Below are 14,532 nucleotides of genomic sequence, written 5' to 3'. Positions count from 1 at the left end.
CACAGGTCCGGCCAGCAAACCTGCTCCAGCATGGCCTCCTCTCTCCATGGGGCCACGGGTCCTGCCAGGAGCTCTCCATGGGGTCACAACCTCCATCGGGCATCCAGCTGCTCTGGCACAGGGTCCTCCATGGGCATCTCCTCCACCGTGGACCTCCATGGGCTGCAGGTGGGTCTCTGTTCCAGTGCCTGGAGCACCTCCTCCCACTCCTTCTTCACTGCCCTGGCTGTCTGCAGAGCTGCTCCTCTCACATGTTCTCACTCCTCTCTCCTGGCTGCTGTTCCCCAGCAGTTTTTCCCCCCTTCTTAAGAATGTTACCCCAGAGGCACTACCACCATTGCTCATGGGTTCGGCCTTGGCCAGCTGCGGGTCCATCTTGGAGCCAGGTGACATTGGCTCCATAAGACATGGGGGAATCTTCTGGCATCTTCTCACAGAAGCCACCCCTGCAGCCCCCCCACTAGCAAAACCTGCCCAGGCAAACCCAATGCACCTGTAACGTCCTGCAAATCACAGCGACTGAGGATTCTTGACACTGAAGAAGTTTTGACTATTGACATGAGGAGATTATTACAGCAATGCTTTCAACATTATCCAGGTCATCTTCTCATACATTAATGACATAATAGAAATTTATGGAAGTCTTTATTGAATCTTAATTGCTCCCTAAGTCCATGACTGAAATAGAAAAAGTGACTGTATTCCACTTTGACTACTACAGCAGATGTTGAGGACACAGAATCCTAAACTTGGAGGTTTTTTTCATTTAAGGGAAACTTCCGATTCTTCATATTTACATATAACATTTTTGATGTTTTCTGTGAAGTCACACAATATTTTGTCAATTCCAGATTTTTGCAAGCTCTTAAAAATACTGTTCGGGTTTTTTTTAGAATAATACCAATACATTTCCTGATAGTCCCGGGTGAAAGGTGTTTTTGCAGGGTGAAACAGGTAATTCCAATATTTAGTTTGCTATTAGAAACCTCTAATATTTTGTTGAGGCTTTTCTTATTCTTTACAAGGAAGAATGTTTTAAACCAGAACTGCACTGAAGAATTTAAAATTGCATCTTCCTCACTAGCAAATGAGTTCAAAATTAGCCCAATTGCAATTAAAACATGACATATTTATCAATCATTAACGATGAGAAATAAGATAAACCAAGGACAAATCTGTTTACAATCGAATAATCCACCTCAAGCGACTACCAGGAGAACTTACCAATGCCTAAAATTGCCATAAATTACACTCTTAGTTGAGAAGTTTAAAGTTTTTGAAAAAGCTCAGCTCTTGCAGATGCCACTGAATAATAGAGATTTCTAAAGATGTAAAAATAGAACTCCTTTGGTTGAAATTATGTCCCTCTGAGAAATGTAAAACCCAAAAACTGCAAAACCCAGGAAGTTTTTGAATGCTGAAAGTTTTTTAGAAACAAGAGCTGCATGTCATTGTAATCTTGTGCAGTTTTAACCTGTTCTAGAAGATTAATCCAGGATCACACTTAGCACGAACAGTTTCCACAGCCTTTCACGCTGTTCATAACTTCTTCTTCTAGTTTCTTCCTTTCCTCCTCTTTGGACATCCGATTATTTCTCTCTTCCCAATTTGGATTGTTGTGGCTATTTAGTACTTTGCTGCTCTGCGTGTGCCACATTTCGTAGTAGAGATTGTTAGGACTCGCAAGGAGGTCTGCGTGTCTACCGCGTTCCACAACTTTACCCTGGAAAAGAAAGGGAGGAAGTCAGTAATCGGTATTACCAGATCTTTAGGAATACAAATGTTGCCAATATACGAGCCACAGTTTTGCATTACAGATCACAGCAATTATTAATGAGAAGGAGCTTGGGACAGCAAGGAAAGACTGGATGTGTGACGCGCTGAACTGTGTTCCGCTGCAAGCTGAAAACACGGAGCTGTGTTCTTCTCAGCCTTACATAGATGAAAACGTTGATGCCTTTTGGCCACGTGGACAAAATTTAAGCCCACCAACATGGAAGTTTTACTACCTGAATTGGAATAGTTATTTGAAATAAATATAGACCTCTGTATGAGGAACAAGGTGTTAAACTACTGGTGCAAAAGTCACATGAACGTACCAGAACAAACATGTCTTTGGGTGCTAACAAACACGCTTACACTAAAGAAGCTAAAAGAAAAGAGCACACAGAGAGGGATTTGTACTAGATAAGCAAAGAACACATTTAAAATGAAATCCTAAAAACAATTAGTGTAAATTGTGCTTTTAGATGGGTGATCAGCAACTTGTGTCATTGCAATTGCGTGAGCAGTTCAGTTCACCCGTGCTGTCCTCAAGAGCAAAGACAATTTATGGACTTTCCTTGTGGAAAGGGGAAGGAAGAGCGGGAGAGGAGAACCCAAACCCCACAGACAGCGAAACGCTGCCTCTCTTCAAACACCAGGCTCATCAGCTTACTCTGAGGTACACATTTCCATTCACGGCCCTCAAATTAAAATAATGTATTCCTTCTCCAGCTATTCTCTCTTTTGGGAAAAGACAGCATTATATGGACAACTACACGGATTTTATATTAGTTCTAAATTCTAATCTACAATTAAATCTACCTCCTTGTGACAGCTGCTGATGAACATGCTGGGAAAAAAATTAGATCTTGTCACTTCTATTACCAGTCGTGCTGGTGGAATCTGAACAAACATACACCTGACCAACATCGCTGCGGAATTTATTTAAAAACTAAGTGGTTAATTTAGACGGTTCATTGTAGTAGAGGCTAAGCTGTTGAATTATGGCCTTTTTCTTTTTTTAATAACTCTTGAACAATCGTCAAACATGTAACTTCTCTGTTCAGCTTCACAGCACTAAGATCAATATCATTAATACAATGGGGCTTTATTCACTCAAGAGTTACTCTGATTTTACCTGGGCAAAAGTACTGAAATTGTGATGCCATTATTTCCATTGCTAAGCAAAACCAGTCACAATCATCTTGTCTCATCTCCGCTACTGAGCCGTATTTCCCGGGCTGCTCACACGGCGCTCAATCACGCTGCGACGAGAAGAGGCAACTTTCTGCTGAGCAAGACGTCAGCGACGCCTCCCGAAGCAGCCGGGCAGCGAAAGCGATGCACCACGCTGCCTCAACTCATTCACAATCCCTATTACACCAACATCATTCATGAAAGCGAGCGCCCGAGCTGGTTTACAGTTTTAGGTTGTGCTTTTATTTTTAATTTAACAGTTACGCTGTAACACAAAACACACCCTTAGTAAGCTGTGAAAACTTGCGTCGAAAACAAAGAGTCGCAGATTGCCTTCTATCATGTTAAAACACATTTGCAAGATGTTTTAACATGCAGTTACATAAAGGATACACCTTAGGAAATGATTTTTCAGCAAAAGCTGAAAAAACAAGCAGATCTAAAACAAATAAAAACTCTACAGAGCACTACGAGTGATTTATTCCACTACTTCATTTTGAGATTCATACAAAGCTGAGATCTGTATAGCAAAGATGAATGTCACCATTTCATAGGATTTTGTTCTAATTCCCCATGAAATCATTTAACGTACTGTAGGAATAATTTATTTTCTTTTAGAGATGCATATTTTAGTCACTAAATACACCTATGATCACAAAGATATAAATAGCAACTGAAAAAAACGAACGCAGAGATAAATTTAACATCTATTATCAGCAGATGAGAGCACTATATTTTCAGCATTATCAGCTAAAAGAGTATCTATGAAGTTATAATAAGGACATTTGTTTATTTTAAATCTATAGCCAGATATGGCTAATAGAGAAAGAAATGGACTTAGGACAGACTGAATATGAGGTGAGAGCTGAAGAGTGATTTAGTAAATCAAATGTTGAAACTTTTCTTCTTTTTCTTATGAGAAGCGCACAGAAAGGGAACAATCACACTTTTCTACGGGTACAATAGAGAATGGTGTTCAGATTTATAGCATAATTATATTGAACAATCCTACAACAGCTTTATCTGCATGGAAACAGAACGTGCTGTCCTCTCTCTTTCCGTTGAAAGAAAAAAAACCAATGGATGTATGGGAAGGACAGACACTCACTGAGCAGCGAGAATGAAGCATAAATTGGGGGAACGCATTAGGAAACCTAAGCTGAGAGAAGCACGTAATAAACCAGATAAAAAACATGCAACATTAAACCAGGCCCAGAGCATCAAGTGAAATTTGTCATAACCCATGTAAAGAACATGTAGTTAAATGAACTGTGCAAATGAAGTGAAAATACAACATAAAAGAGTTGCGCATGCAAGTTTCTGCAACTGATAAACTGTTAGTTGCAAAGAGAAATATATAAAAGGCAACACTTGGGTTAGAATTTTCTAACATGGTTCATTTCCTAAGAAAAGCCTTCGGTAGCTTGGTGGGAGTGTAATATTTCAAACGAACACAGGGACTCTCTGAAACAAACACTGACATTACGTGGAAGCGACACATGGCGGGGTGATGCCCTCACCTGATCCAGCACAATGATTTCATCGGCGTCAACTACTGTCGACAACCTGTGAGCGATGAAAACCGATGTCCGGTGCTTCACCATGTCCCTCATGGCATTGAGAATGTTCTGCAAGATTAAAATAGAGAAGAAAAAACACACTCTTACACGCTCCTCAGTGGTATGAGGAGAAATAAAATGCTGTCTGGAAATATGCAAATTACCGTAAATAAGTTTTGAGAAACATCTCCAGTACTGCTACAGCTTCACAAAAAGAAACAGCTACAAGTATCTACAGAAGAATCCCAAGCATGAAATATCTGTGGCTCTGATACAGTCCTCAAACTGCAAAAAAAACCCCTTTATTCATAGAATAATGCAGATATCCCAAGGGATAAAGGAAGAGAAGTGTTAGTTGACTTCAGGAAAAACTTCCCCGGGCAGCCATTCTACAAAAGCAACATCAACAGCAGCAAAGGCATGTGAAAATAAAATTCCGTAATAATACTTTCCAATCGATGAAAGGTAAAGAAAAAATATCATGTCAACGTGGAACATAAAGTGAAAGCCATCCTGGGAACTCTCTACCTATCCACCGCTTCCTCTGTGAGCTGCCTTCCACCTTCCCAAACTGCATCCAGGTGCAAGCAGCGCTAATCGGGAATTTGTGCCCTCACTACAATAAGTGAATATTTTCCTGAAAAACACTTGCCTTGGTCAGAAAACATTGCGATTACCAGACATGCTTTTGTGGAAAGGACTCATTTTCATCTGCTGTCTTTAAAGCGCAGTTTCGCTGTGAAACTTTCAGCTTTGCTTATGATTCTTGCAATAAATACAGCAAAACAAAAGACAGAAAGAATCCAAGTAGAATTGCGCGTGTTATGAACTGTTCTGGTCCGAGGAGGAAGCTGGGCTACATTTGAATGCTCTACTCTATAGATGTACAGTCTCTACTCTGATTTCTTTGTATCTGGAAAGTGAAAGTAATTTAGTGATTACAGGTCAATAAATTCGCTCAATAATCTGCATAAGTGAACACAAACATAGCCCCAGCTCTATTTTTTGCTGACATTAGTTTGTGAAATTACTGCTGGCGCTGAGAGTTTTGTGTTTAAGCAGAGATGCAGTTCTGAAGCCTGATGCAGTCACTGGGCTGGTGTCATGACATTTAGGTCACAGCGCTCGGATGTTTCACAGCCCTTCCTGTGAAACGAAGCCAAATTAATCCCAGCATCGCAGGTTACACCTGCCTGATTTGCATCTCAGAAAAACGCTGTACAACAAACACGAAGTTTTCTGTTGTGCATTATGTCACAGTTATTTATAAGACATTTTTAATGAATGCTAGATGTCACCTAAATGCCTTTTAAAGTGGACTGGAAAGCTTCACGCTTCACGGCTGCATGAGGTATCTGCAACAGCTTCAAGAGATGAACAGTTAATGGTGAACGGGACCTCAAGAATGTAAGACAGAACCCAGGGACAGAGCTGATATTCTTCATTATGCCTCAAGGTAGACAGAGACTCAGCATCTCTGCTCTGGCCTTCAGGGAGAGGGCTTAGACATAGGATCTCTTAATAATAATAGCAGGAAAACACATGATAGCCATATCTGGCAAAGAGAACAGAATTCTTTCTGAGAGGAAAAGAACAAGGAAAAAGCATCAGAATCAGACATCATCACACCACTTAACTTTTACATTTTTTTAATCCCGATTTACCTCTTCTGTAATTGAATCTAAAGATGATGTGGCTTCATCATAGAGAAAAATAGGTGGCTCCTTTAGCATTGCTCTAGCAATTGCAACTCTCTGCTTTTCTCCTCCTGAATGGGGGGGAGAGAGGAAAAAAAAGACAAAGTTAAATTGTGATATTCTCAATTCAACTGTAGACATTACTGTTTGGGGGGTTGGTTCTTTTTTTTTTTTATTTTATTTTTAATATACATCATAGCTGCTAATGCTAAAAGTCTGTACATGTGACATAAGATATCACACAAGTTTCTGCTCCCTGGTAAATCCGAAGCGATTCAAGATTGCTTATCCTTTCAAAAAGGGACAAAGAACTATTTCGTATACGCTCCAAGGGAAGAGCAGGTAACCGAGGCCGATGTGCAGTAACTCGCCCTTCGCACCAGGGAGTAGGAGCTCATTTCCCTGGTGTAAGCTCTGCCCCGTACAGCAACTTTGCATCCATTCATCCTGCTCTCTCTCGCGCAAATAAACAACACTCTGTCCATGCCGCTGTATTTGGATTCCACGCACCCCTTGCACACACATATTTTTCCTTCAGGTCTCTCCTTGAAATTCGTCTGACTTTCCACTCCACAACAGCCCAGGTCTAGTGTCCATATGTAACAGCTTTAACCGGCAAATTGCATTGAAGAACACAATACGGTAATTCAGTGGTTTTCAAAGCACCTTCATTCTGCAATCTACTGCCTGGTGGTTTCTGACGTAACAAACTTTCAGACTACTTTCCTTCCTTCACAATTCTTCCAGCCAACATCTACTCAAGAATAACTTTGGACAACTTTTACAGGCAGGAAAACAGGTGCATTTGAGAACCTAAAGTCTGCTAAACATTTGGTACGCAATGCAAACGTTTCACATTTGTGCACTTGTCCTCCTTTGTTTTATTCAAGACTTCAAAACACTCCATTTAATACCATTATATTCTTGTTAATGTTCCATTCCTATCAGGAGAGACCATGCTTTAATAAACCATTTAAAAGGCTGATTAAAATGCTGCAGTTCAAATTTTAAACTCTCTTTGGCAGAACTCAGTAGCAATTAGAATTGTACAATTTACTCAGTCTATTTTAATATACTCTCTCTCTCCTTTAAAACATGTTCAAAAACCTCACAGCTTGACAATATCCGTGTTTGAAAGACATACTACAATAACAAAATCCAAGGTCTTTCCTCACATTTGTAACATATTGACTTGTTTCATGTTCATTCATATTCAGGATAGCAGCATGTTAATCGTTTCGTTCACGAAAGCTCTGTCTATTACACATCTATGAGCAAACTCTGAAATGGATTCTACTTGACAAAGCCAAAACAGCTTATTTTTCATTATTTACTCTTGAGGAATCAATCACTGAGACCAGTAAGAATTGCACTAACGCTTACTTCGCCATTTAAATTGATGAAGCTCTCACCGCAATTAAGACTTGCTTATGTCTGTTTTCATACCACACGAGCAAAGAAAACCACACGAGGGGAGAGAAACTTGGATACTGAGGCTTGTTATCCACGCTACTGCACTGCCACCGGGGAGTTTTGTTTGTACTAATGTTCTTGCCAATTATAAAAAAAAAAAATCCACCAGTTTTAAAGCATCAAGACAGCACTTCTACCATATAGTTTTCCAATGTCAGCGCTCAAAGAAATAAACTGTTCATTTACTGGAAGGAATCCATAATATACCGATTTTTTTGCATACAGGGAGAATCCAATTTACTTATGGTTTTTTTTAAACTAACCATTTGTTGCGCTCAACAGATTTAACTATTCACAGAACCAGGGCCCCATATGAAGATCACAGCCTTTACTGGCCCCACACGTCACTACCAGCGTTCACACGTGCGGGACCCACGTTAATCGCCATTGTGCCTTTCACTGAGACACCCACCACGTCAGTGGTCCAGAAAACCTCGCTTTTTCCACCACGCACATAAAATGCCCGGATTCCAAAGAGGACCACAAAGTCACAGAGCTTTCACTCCTCTTTCTCTCTCCCACAACATATTATTTAAACAAGACCGAGTGCTATTTTTGTAGACTAGAAGTATAAGAAGCCTCACCCAACTTAAAAAAAATAATAATTAAACCAATTCAGAAATGAATCTAATATATACCTTTATAACAATTTAGGGAGGCATTTTACTATTCAGAAAACTAAAGAGATTTAAAGTAACAGATGCCGTATTTTTACAGAGCTACTGAAGGAACTCAGAGATATGCATTTGACATCTCCAATCCATTAAACAACTAAAGCATTTCTGGCCATTACAACTATAATTATCAAGGAAAATGTTGATCTCGGAAAAGCACACAGGACACAGCGGACACATTAGCTCCACACTGCAACCTACACCCACGAACTGGCACCTGCAAACAAAAGCACACAGAATCAAGCTCTCCAAGAGCTGAGCACACAACTGCATTTAAGATCAATTCCATGCGCAATTTGAGGAAGCCCAAGGTGAACAGACATTTCCGAGAGCATCAGCCAAACACTCCTGTACCGACTGTAAACACCGCTGGAGCTTGTTTATTGCTATTGTTTGCCAATACTCCTCTAATTTGTTGAAAACAAGAAACTGAAGCTGCTACTTCAAATGGCAGATGCCCACTGAGCACTTTTTCTATTATCTCAGAAATCCAGTGTCTTTCTCCTGAGAAGTATTTTCCATACTCTTTTCTTTAAGAACAGGCAACACAGGAAAAGAACACGCTTCCCTTCACTTTCTAAACACCCTTTTGTTAAAGCACTGTTAGATGGGTGCTTATCACCATCAGAGTGGTAGCACAAAATGAAGGATGGAGTAAAGGCACATCCCATTTTCAGAAGGGCTCCGTTGAAGGAGTCTCGAGGTCATAAGGAAACTCCAACATGCCCACACACTTCTCCAGATTTAGAATGGGACACAGAATCATTTAGATTGGAAAAGACCTTCAAGATCGTGTAGTTCAACCATTAACCTAACACTGCCAAGCCCACCACTAAACCGTGTCTCTCAGCACCATGTCTACTCATCTTTTAAATACCTCCAGAGATGGCAACTCCACCACTTCGCCCGGCAGCCTGTTCCAATGCTCTATAACTCTCTCCGTGAAGAAATTCTTAATATCCAATTTAAACCTCAGGCTACTGCTTTCAGCAACCTGATCTAGTGAAAGATGCCCTTGCTCAGGGCAGGAGGGTTGGTCTAGATGATCTTTAAAAGGTCCCTTCCAACCCAAACCATTCTATTCTCCTGTAAACGTCAAGACATTTCAAACCTATTGTTAGTCAAATCCTCTTTCTAGAAATTACTAGTTTGGGGAGACGGGCAGCACAAGAGAAATCTTTCATCATTATCACGGTTCTCTGTAGTTCTGCCAGTACCTAATTTTCTATCTTCTACTCACTCACTCGGATTTGTGCTTCACATAATTTATTTCCCTTCTAACCTTCTCTGTATTCCTCTTTTGCACATCCACATGCTTCCTCCTGCACACATGTCCTGGATACAGAATGTAACCTCTGATCCTCTGTATCAAAGAGACCAAGACTCCTCACTCCAGCGGCTGCACAGCAAGAAATACCGCACACAGCTTGGCGACTTTGCGGCAGGTGTCATCTCTGCCCGACCCCCTGCACCCCCACAACCCCCAAAGATCCCTACATCTCAGTACCATTCTCAAGCTACCTTCAGCACCCTGAAGTTTCCAAACTCACCGAGGTAAGTTTCTCTCTCCGGTAGGGCCACGCCTCATTCCCGAGGGAGTAGAGCAGTGCCATGTACCACTCCATCCCACCTGCAAATGGAAACAGCTGACCTGTTCTCTGCTCTGACCAGTAAGTGGTGTCTTGTACACAGAGTCAGACTGGAAGAAAATTAAGCTCTGCCACACACATTTAGAGTTTGCCAAACAGTAAGGCCTTGTATCCAGGACTGATGTCGCCTCTCCTCAGGCAGAGCCGCAGTTCAGTTGTGTTTGTGCTGCAGTTTCTCCACTGCCACTCTCTGCACGCAATTCAGCGTTATGCCACCAACCTTATCAAAGTCCTACCAAATATTTCCAGTGACCTCACACTTATCTAGACACCTTTAAGACCATATTAGGAAAAAGACACCAAACCAATATGAAAAACCACGTCCCACCGCCACTTGTATTAGCTAGCAATTTTAAGCAAAACCATAGTGTGTTTTGCTTTTTCAAAAAAAGACAAGAGGAGAGGCTTTTAATGAACTTTGCAAATGCACCTTCTACTTCTCATAATATCCACCAAGGAGGGGAACCAAACCCACCAGTGAACTAAATGGGGCAACGTCATTAAATGAGCACCCCGTTTTATTTTGCATCAAGTATCTATTAAAAAGCTGTAAGAACTATAAGAAGATAAAGACTTATTTAAAATGTAATACAATAACCTAATAATAATAATAATACATCCTTCAACCCAAACAGTAATTTCATTTTTGCTTCATTCAACGCACATTTATAAGTGTGACATTTATGCGATGGATATCATTGTTAGCTTTGTCTCAATGGAACCTTAACCTAAGAGATATGCAACTAAAAGCATTCCAGTGGAATCTAGCTACTACCTAAACATTTAGACGTAAACTCCGTATTTTTAAAATCCTATGTCCCCTCAATAAAAAAAAAACAGGAAAAGGACATGGGAAATGATTCAGGCATATCCCACTTTCCACGTGATCCCTCATCTCACATTATAACTCTGCCACAGGAAGAACATTTGCTTTCGAGCATCATCTTCCCTGCGAACAAGTGCATGTAATTTTAATATTAGACAGCTGTAGAGAAGAAGGAGTAAAGAGAATTTTCTGTTAGAGTGGCCCCGAAAGGCTGGCATGCCTAGCAATGCCTGGCTCCTGCCACGATATTGTCTTTCTAGTCTAGAACAGTTTTCTCTTTTACAGAGTGCATACCCAAACACGAAGGGACTTGGAGAACCTAAACTCACACTGGTTTTGTTTCCGTGTCAAGGTTGTGTAATACAAATCCATAGCTTGCAGATAGGCAGACACCATTTTCATGCTGTTTCTTACACAATTCATGGGTAGGAAACACCTAAGACACAAAGGCCCTTTCAATGTGAACAGGGTCCAAAACGACCCCGCTGCAACAACACACCCCATTGCCTTACTTGCTATCAACAGCAAAAACAAACCACCATTTTTAGCTGTTACGAGTTTTGATTTAAGGACACAAATTTGGAAATTCTATGTGCGTATGTAAGCCTCTCACATCCTCCATACAAAGCACACATACATAAAGTTTCCAATTTTATTCACACACATTCCACTACCCAAATAGGTTATGAGAAAGATCATTTTTATTCAGATGCATCTACATGCTTACCTATCAATTCATTTAATGCTTTCCCCTGAAAATACATTCCTTTAAATATTTTGTTGCCTTAAACTACAGATGTTTGTATTAATATTTAGCCTTACAATTATGTTATGGTGTAAATAAGCTAAAAGCCAGTCTGATTGAGAAACAAACTACGCACTGAACTTTGAGGTAGCAAAAGGGATACGAAGACCTTGTGTACTTAAGAACCTACCTGAGAGCTTGAGTCCTCGTTCACCAACCTGAGTGTTGTAACCATTCGGCATTCGAAGAATAGCATCGTGGATTCCTGCCAACTTTGCTACTGCATATACCTGTTCTGGCGTTGCACCGATATTGCCGTAGAGCAGATTATAATAGATAGTATTGTGGAAGAGAACAGCATCCTGCATTTACAGAAAGAATAATTTAAACAAGAAACCATGAACAATAGTTTTAAAACTGTCCCCAGCCCGTGAAAGAAATCAATACAGAATTATATTTTATTTTTCTACAAAGCCTGAAGGTAAAAGTATTTGGGGAAATATCTTTTCCCAAAAATGGGATTCATACATTTTGTGTCCTAAATACATATATGTCATGCATACTTTTACCACTTTGCTAACTCATTATGGGTGGTAATCAACTATAAAGCTAAATCACTTAAAGCTGGAGGCAGTTTCTCATGAAGAGGCTTAAACACATTTCAGAAATTGGATCTATATGATGATGCACAGGAGAACATAACATTTCCTGGGGGATAAAATAAAAAAAAAGCAGACTTTCAAAGGAAGTAGGCAGTATCATTGCGTTTGGATTGGCCTTCACTGAACCACAGTGTCAGAATACCGAGAACGAAACACGGCATACCTGAGGTACAACTCCTATTGCCTTTCTCAGACTTTCCAAACTGATATCTTGTATGTTCTGTCCAGCAACATAAATATTTCCTTTTTGAGGTTCATAGAAACGAAATAATAATCTCACAATTGTGCTTTTCCTGAAATTGAAAAGAATTGAAGTTAATGTTAGGTTCCTGCTTTATCATTTACAATCTCCAAATAGAACTGATGCAAAAAAAAAAATTTAAAAGAGTGAAAAAAAAAAAAGAACAAACGCACTGAAGAAATAAAATTCTACATTATAAAATTCTACATCATTGATTGGCATATTTAGTCCATTTACCCACCCTGACCCACTACCTCCTACAATGGCCACTTTCTTTCCTGCAGGGACTTCAAAAGAGACTCCAGCAAGGACTTTCTGCCCCTCAAGGTATTCAAAATGCACATTATCAAAGGCGATGGCAGCCGTTTGTGGTGTGATCTGCAGGGGTGGAGCCAGCTCTTTGTCCTATTAAAAGAAGAGTGTCACTTTATATGCTGCCCAGAAAGTATCTCAAGCAGTTCAACAAGCTGAACAGTCCACCTCTCAGCTCAGAAAAAGGCAAACAGACACTCCAGCTTGGATATGCTGAAAATAACAATAATCTGCCACACCAGTGAAACTGGTTTGTTCCTTCTTTTGCCCAAAGAAGGTAACAATTTCTGCAATATACACTCTGCTTCACAACTTCTTTTGCAGTAATAAATTCTGCATCATTAATTACAAATAAAAATTCAAGCACAAGGCATGAATACTTAAATAAGAGAATCTCAGTACAAATAGAGCTTCTGTGAAGCAACTTTTGCTGTCACTAAAAGGTTCTGCAAGAAAAAAAGCAGCTGCTATTGCACTAACTGCACTTAAAGAGGAGGCAGAACAGCACCCTTACACGACATCTCTTTCTTGAATAGAAATTAAATCTGGAAGGTAACAGACAGGGTGAAATAATGGCATTGCCAGAAAACAGCCCTATTAAATACCCAGATACTTTAGGAAAACGAGCTACTACTTACTTTAATTTTGGTATCTACACTGAGAAGTGTAAACAAGGTATTCATATCTATAAGTGCTTGTCTTGTCTCTCTGTATACTGTTCCCAGGAAGTTTAGGGGAAGAGAAAGCTGGAACAGCAATCCATTCACCATTACTAGATCTCCAACAGAAAGGCTGCCTTAAGACAAAACGGATGTGAGAGAATAAGGAGACTTGAAGGGTTGTCTTGTTAGGAAGCACCAAAAGATTTAAAAAAAAATAATCAATCAAGTCTAATTTCTTTTATCCCATTTCTAAACCCAGATGTGTAAACAGTAAACAAAACTCATTCCCAGAAGATCAGATTTTATATAGGAAGGTGCCCGAAACAAATGGCAATGTTTGTGTGGATTTCACTAAAAAATACAAAAAGCTATAACAGCAGTATAAGTAGTAAGACAAGCAGCATATCAGGAAATTAATGGAAAACATGATTGTAAAGTTGTAAATTCCACAGAAAGAAACATAAAGGGGCCTAAATAAGTTATAAGGGGAGGAACTAATATATGGAAGCAAGAACCAGGAAAGACAATCTTAAGTGCAATTATAGACAAATCTAAATGACAGAAATTGTCCCGATCAGGAGAGAGGACTTTCATACTATGTACATCAGAGCTGCTAAAACACATAGTGAGAACCTCTGGGCAGCTTAACATCAAATACGCTGATGAAGGGAACGCTCAGATGACACACTAGGTAAAGGTAAGTGCTGGGTCAGTTCAGCTGAAACAGGTCCGGAAAGATGATTTAAAGCCATATTTCTACCATCCTGCTAAAAGGCCACTCTAAATTTTCTTAAGGGTGGCCATAATCTGCACCTACTGATTCATCCATTCACAGATTAACTCTTCCCTGTTCTGGCATCTCTCAAAAAGAGCAAAGGAGACGCAAGAAAGACAACATGATATAGAGGTCGAGCCTTCAAACACACCCGGATGCTAACAGTGTTCATAGCACTACTATTTTAACCCTAAAAACCACCTTACTTTAGCTGAGCCTCATCCCAATACTGCACTCATCTACTGTATTTGGTGTTTGCACTGTGTCTTCCTAAACAAGCAGGCTTTACTTTGTGT

At 40.0% G+C, this 14,532-nt stretch overlaps 1 protein-coding gene across 2 annotated transcripts in view; it reads right to left on the bottom strand.

The window, feature by feature from the left end:
* Positions 1-628: 628 nt before the first annotated feature.
* The window catches only part of ABCB7 (ATP binding cassette subfamily B member 7), a 41,002-nt gene continuing 27,098 nt past the window's right edge, over positions 629-14,532 (bottom strand). For both annotated transcript variants that reach the window (XM_074601877.1, XM_074601878.1), the window contains 7 exons: positions 13,438-13,595; positions 12,729-12,892; positions 12,410-12,539; positions 11,775-11,946; positions 6,185-6,288; positions 4,482-4,589; positions 629-1,723 (listed from right to left, as the gene is read on the bottom strand). In XM_074601877.1, the coding sequence (XP_074457978.1) occupies positions 1,505-1,723; positions 4,482-4,589; positions 6,185-6,288; positions 11,775-11,946; positions 12,410-12,539; positions 12,729-12,892; positions 13,438-13,595 (1,055 nt within the window). In that variant the 3' untranslated portion in view covers positions 629-1,504. The remainder of the gene's footprint in view (positions 1,724-4,481; positions 4,590-6,184; positions 6,289-11,774; positions 11,947-12,409; positions 12,540-12,728; positions 12,893-13,437; positions 13,596-14,532) is intronic.

Source organism: Larus michahellis, chromosome 9, assembly GCF_964199755.1.
Source record: "Larus michahellis chromosome 9, bLarMic1.1, whole genome shotgun sequence".
Lineage (NCBI taxonomy): Eukaryota > Metazoa > Chordata > Aves > Charadriiformes > Laridae > Larus > Larus michahellis.
The sequence above is the reverse complement of the archived record's forward strand: the minus strand, read 5'-3'. Positions and strand labels throughout refer to the sequence as shown.